Here is a 5,488-nt window from a genome sequence, read left to right as displayed (position 1 = left end):
ATGTAATGCCTGCATCCATGAATCTGGAAGGTAAGTCCTAGTTGCCCGGTATTCATTAAATAGATAAGTGTGAAATTAATAGGTCACATTAGCTTCTCCCAAGATAAAGTAAGCGAAATTTAATCATTAGCTTTCTGGTTTACACTTTTCGGCTGATTTTTCAAGTTATAAAGGAAAACCTGTCATCCCACAAACCCCAGGGCCCACACATACTCGCCTGGTAAAATCATGAACTGCAGCTGCGCAGCAGCCTTTTGCTCCTCGTTGGTGGGCTGCCCAGCACTTCACTGTTCCTGGACAAATTGTGCATCTGTACGAACTGCCCAGCTGTACAGAGCTGCACGCTTGCTGTATGGCTTTTGGGCAGATAGTACAGCCACCTGTGGAGGCAAGACTGCTAACTGTGTGGGCTGCACTCCAGAGTCCACGGCTGAAAATCTGACAGACAGGTCACAGGTGCACCACAAATCTGTGCAATGTGCATATCATATTTGCATCATTTTGTTTTTCATTAAATGAATTTTCAAGATCTTACGGGGCAAAACTCTTTCTGGGAACCATTGTCATGGACGAGCCACAGCCATGAGATTAAAAATGCTCCTCTAACCCAGAACAGGAATTTGTCTCGCCATGGGAAAGGTGGTCTCCTCTATTAAGCTTAAGGCCTCTAGTATGCAATGCATAGCTATGCTGCCTCTGTCTTTCTTCCTCACCACGCTAGCTCTACAGCTCAGGGCTGTCCCAACACTCTGGAAGAATGATGTGAGGGTAGTTTAGCTCTTGCTCTGGCTCTGGTCCCCTCTCCTCTGTCTCCTCATGAGTCCCGTTTATACTCTATGAAAAGGCAGCGTAAGCAGCCAAAAGGTGGCCTTCTATGGCATCCCTTGGCTATAAAAGACATTAAAACAGTAACTGTGAAGGAAGTAGTATGACATACAAACACCCCAGTAAAGGAAAAATATCGCCAGACTTCAACAACTCATTCAATTGTCACAACAATGCAACATATTACAACAGAAAGGCACTTCAGCAAGACGCTTAGTCCAAATGGATTGCCATGACAGGAAAACTTACCTCCATTCTGTTGCAGCACAATAGTAGCAGTTGCTGAAAACTCCAAAACCAGTGCTAGAGTAGAAACTTCAAGACCATCCGGCAAAGTTCCCCAAAACAGTAGTATACTGGTTTCTTGAGTATGTAACTTCGTTTATTAAATACAAGGTGTTTATGAAGGTGAATTGTTAGGCTGCAGCTCCTATTAGAAGACATGGCCTATGGCTGTACACACTAAAAAAACAGAATAATGCTCATCTTTCAAGACAACAAAAGAATGAAACCCCTAAGAAGATTTTAAGAGCCCCAACTGCAACAGAAAATCTCCTGAGGATGACTGCTCTACAGCAAAGGTAACAAACAAAGCAGCTGTCTGGACAAAACACTTGCCCTAAGCTTCCAGGGTTCAAATAACTTGGCTAATCAGAAAGCTACTGCAGGTGCTACCTTCGAATGGTCGGCTGCAATAGTTAAACATCCCTGTTGGGCGTACATTTTAGAAGAGGAGAAACGCTCAACCTGAAATTGTACTGTCCTATCTATTCAAGTCGCATTGGCTGTGCGCACTTGACCAACCCTAGCCAGCGGGTGCGCTAGAGACTGCTGATGGGCCCCATTCACATTCTGCATTGATTGTTGCTGACCCCCAGTGCCAACCATTCCTGATCCTGCTACATATGTATAAGATGCACTGGCCATGTCTCTCATGTTCTGAAGAGGCTCTAACGTTTCTACCACATCACTCATCAAAGGCCTTGTTTTGGGATTATGGCTAAGACAATGAAATGCTAAACTAGCAGCTTTCTGAGCCCCTTTCACTGAGTACGTTCCATCTAGCCTGGGGTCAATTATTCGCAGTAATTTCCGCTTGTCACGAAGGTAAGGACGGGCCCATTCCACTAGATTGTGCTCTCCACTGGGCCTCATTTTGTCCATTGATCGCCGACCAGTCAATAGCTCTAGAAGGACTACACCAAAGCTGTAAACATCACTTCTTGATGTTAGATGGCCTGCTCACACAACCAACAGCCAAAATGCTCCCTTGTTAGCTGCCTAGCTTTGACCACATAAACTTGTGCTTCATATAAACATTGGAACTCACCAGTCATGACATATTCAGGTGCAGCATAACCATATGTCCCCATGACACGTGTCGATACATGAGTCTGATCACCCTCTGGTCCATCTTTGGCTAGTCCAAAGTCAGATAGCTTTGCTGTGTAGTCCTGAAGCAGAGGAATTCCAGATGTAAACCTATCAGAGGTTCCTCTGGTTGAAAGGGAGATGCAGACATCAAGACAAATTCCTTTTTTATTAAGTGGGATAGTTTTTGATAAGTACCGAATCCAAAAGTATGTTTGAAGTCTTGAAATCTCTATAAATCACCGATTTTTCTGCTCCATGGAGAAAGGCAAGCCCTTTAGCAGCACCAAGTGCAATCTTCATCCTTGTAACCCATGATAAAGGCAGTGCTGCTTCTGGACAATGACAACAAAAAACAAGAGCAGATTTTGGAACATTTCTATGGCTTTTAATAGCAAGCCCACAACATAGTTGCACATACTTTGCACAAAGATGGCAAGAAATGCTTCATGGCATGGTCCAAGGAGAACAGGAAGAAGATGCAGAAATTTACTTCGAAAAAGATGATTCTCCAGACTACCACGCGGCATGAACTCATAAACCAAAAGCCGATGCTCATTCTCACATGAGTAGCCTATCAACTTGACCAAGTGTGGGTGATGCAATTGACCTAAGAAGTTGACCTCCGCCTGCACAAAGCCCATGGACGAGATGAACTTTTAGTTGTTTCCAGGTCCGATGGCATTTACAGATTCTGATGAATCCAAAGTGAGTTTATAGCAAGATTAAAAAGAAAACATACCAGCCATTCTCTATGACCTTGCAAGCCCTCTTGATTGAGCACTTTCACAGCAACAGTGATGCCTGAAGCAATCTTGACTCCTGTGGGACTGATTTCATCAATCCAACCTTTATACACAGTCCCAAAACCCCCTTCTCCCAATGCACTGTCTGGCCGAAAATTTCTGGTTGCCAACTTTAGCTCATTGTATGTGAAGACGCGCACATTTGAATTCTGACGGAGTTCATTCTCAATTCTAGGCGTTGAAGGGATGCTTTCACCATTGCTGTCACTGGACATGCGCTGAACGGTAGGGTTCCTCCTCGAAACAGGAGAATGTGGCCTTGCTGCAAAGATATAAATAAAATCAGGGGGAAAAAACTGAAAAGCCTTGGGCAATTGATCTATTGATCGCAATGCATCATGTTGAATATTCATGTGCTCATGGATAGACTCTAAAACAGCCTTATTCTGCTAATGAGTCACTCCTATGAGACAATGTGATCAACATGGCATCATGGCAACTCCTTTAAAACAATCACAGAAACATTTCCAAAGGATAGGGTCTTCCAATCTAAGTCACACTTTACAAAGGGAAGACAGCTCCCATATAGAGAGAGTAGGTGGCACAAAACTAGGGGTCACCATCAACATGCCTTGACACAAATATCCAGCTGTAAACAATAAAAATAAGCTCAAAACTAGAGGCCACCACCAAGACATGCCTTTACACAAATATCCAGCTGTAAACAAATCGAAATAAGATCAAAATGCCTGACAGTGGCCGTAATTAAATTAAGCAAGAGTCTAGAGGCTCTCTGAACTCAACAAGATGAGCACCAACTAGATATACCTGGGGAATGCATGAGTACTAAATAGGTTTTCTGCTGCTTAGAGAATTGGCATACCTGGCTTTGCTCCTTTGCTTGCATCAACCACAGTTTCATCTTTGCAGGAGTTGGACCAGAAATTTATGAGGGAGCCTTCCCAGCAGGTACACATCTTTTCGTCCCCCATGGTTTAGCTCTTACTCCGGGCAATTGTCTATGCTATCTTCCATGAGATCTTACACCATCCTAAGAAGCCAAAACAGCCACATGCCAACGAGCCTGCAAGGGCCCGAAGGTTCTTCTGATTCTCTATGCTGTAAAAGGTTGAGTGTTGCTTTAGCTGTAGAGTCCCGCAAGTTTGCCTTCTTCTTCTACTACTGCTGCTCCGAGTGTGCCTCCTTCCTCTACTGCTTCCTTCTCTTTCCTCCCAGTGTGCCTCCTTCCTCAAATGCTTCCTTTTCTCTCCTCCCAGTGCGCCGCCTCCTTCTCCTGCTTCCTCCTCCTACTTCTTCCCTTTCTTTCGTCCCAGTTTGCCTGCTCCTTCTACTGCTTCTTTCTTTCCACCCAGTTTTCCTTCTCCTTCCACGGCTTCCCTTTTCTCCTTCTAGTCTGCGTCCCTTCTTCCGCTTCCTTTTCTTCTTGTCTTGGCTTGTGCGGCAGAAATCAAGAAAGTCCTGACACTTGCAGAAGCTCAAGCCCTTCGTTTTAAACCACCGTTGACGATCGCTGGCACTGTTTCTTTTCAAAGTCGAGTCAGGCGGGAGGAGAGAGGCAGGTGTACTGCAAAATCTTCGCAAAACGCGTCTTCAACAGAGCCTGGTGGATTCAAAGCTGTTGAAGGGGGGGAGGGGGGGTGCGGGCAAGTACGCTAGGTGCTCAGCCAGCTGTGTTGCCGAAAACTGGCAAGAAGAAAAGCCAGCCTGCCCCGGCCCGCCGTAGTGGCGCCCCTCCACCTTCCTCCCTGTATGTGGAGCAAAAGGCGACAGGAGGCCAGGCCCCGCGTCTGACAGCTACCGGTGAGCAGTCAGACGTCAACCGCGTTGTCCACTTCAGCTTCCGACCGAGGCGCGCCGCTCAAGGGCTCCGACAACCAAGTCATAAGGGATGGTGGGGTACCGGCGACATTTCTTATGATATGAAAATCATTCCTTCCCACTTTCTCCAACTCCAAACTATTCAAAAATTGGACCCCATTTATATCCATCAATTGCATTGTTAATTTGCAAAGGTTTCCTAGCACCAGTCTTCTTCAGGCTTGCTTTTTTATTCTGCCCTTGTGCCCCCCCCTTTTTTGGGGGGGCAATTTGATCATTAATAAAGTGCCCCTTTTTGGCAATTCGATCATTAATAACATGTAATAATTCCCATCGAATATCACACTCTACAAGTTAAAAACATTCGATTTAAGCTTCTTGCTCGCTCATTGAAAGGCAACCCTCATTAACACTACCAGAGGTATTGCTAGCCTGCAAAAGTGAAAAAACATTTGATTAGAGCTCCTTGCCATGATTTTTGAGGGGCGGGTTGCTGGCCCAAGGCAACCCTGACTAGTACTACCAAGGGTACCACGTTGATTCTGCTTGTTTTTCCACTATGAGTTCTCAAAAAAAAGGATGGTTTTAATCTAGCTGATTTTTCATTCTATAATCTACATATCAATCAGTTTTATAAGCGACATTGGGGAAAACTCAACCCTCAACTTCAAGACTTACCAAAATTCCACTGAAGGACGGTTTTAACA

General features: G+C 45.0%; 1 protein-coding gene across 1 annotated transcript; it reads right to left on the bottom strand.

The window, feature by feature from the left end:
* Positions 1-967: 967 nt before the first annotated feature.
* On the bottom strand, positions 968-4,846 carry LOC147621319 (receptor-like cytoplasmic kinase 176). Its single transcript, XM_086824047.1, has 6 exons — positions 3,826-4,846; positions 2,939-3,264; positions 2,690-2,825; positions 2,395-2,531; positions 2,156-2,279; positions 968-2,063 (listed from the first exon to the last, which is right to left on the bottom strand). The coding sequence occupies exons 1-6, from the start codon at positions 3,932-3,934 to the stop codon at positions 1,597-1,599; spliced, it is 1,299 nt and encodes a 432-aa protein (XP_086680173.1). The 5' UTR covers positions 3,935-4,846; the 3' UTR covers positions 968-1,596.
* Between the last annotated feature and the right edge of the window lie 642 nt (positions 4,847-5,488).

The sequence above is a fragment of the Cibotium barometz genome, chromosome 30 (genome assembly GCF_041138505.1).
Source record: "Cibotium barometz isolate CiBa-2024 chromosome 30, ASM4113850v1, whole genome shotgun sequence".
NCBI lineage: Eukaryota > Viridiplantae > Streptophyta > Polypodiopsida > Cyatheales > Cibotiaceae > Cibotium > Cibotium barometz.
Note: the sequence above shows the minus strand (reverse complement) of the source record. Positions and strands in the feature narration are given on the sequence as shown.

Coding starts and splice junctions, on each gene's coding strand:
- LOC147621319 (XM_086824047.1), bottom strand. CDS start 3,934: ATGGGGGACGAAAAGATGTGTACCTGCTGGGAAGGCTCCCTCATAAAT. Junction 3,265..3,825: donor AAGCAAAGGAGCAAAGCCAG/GTATGCCAATTC, acceptor ATATCTTTGCAG/CAAGGCCACATTCTCCTGTT. Junction 2,280..2,394: donor CAAACATACTTTTGGATTCG/GTACTTATCAAA, acceptor CCTCTGCTTCAG/GACTACACAGCAAAGCTATC.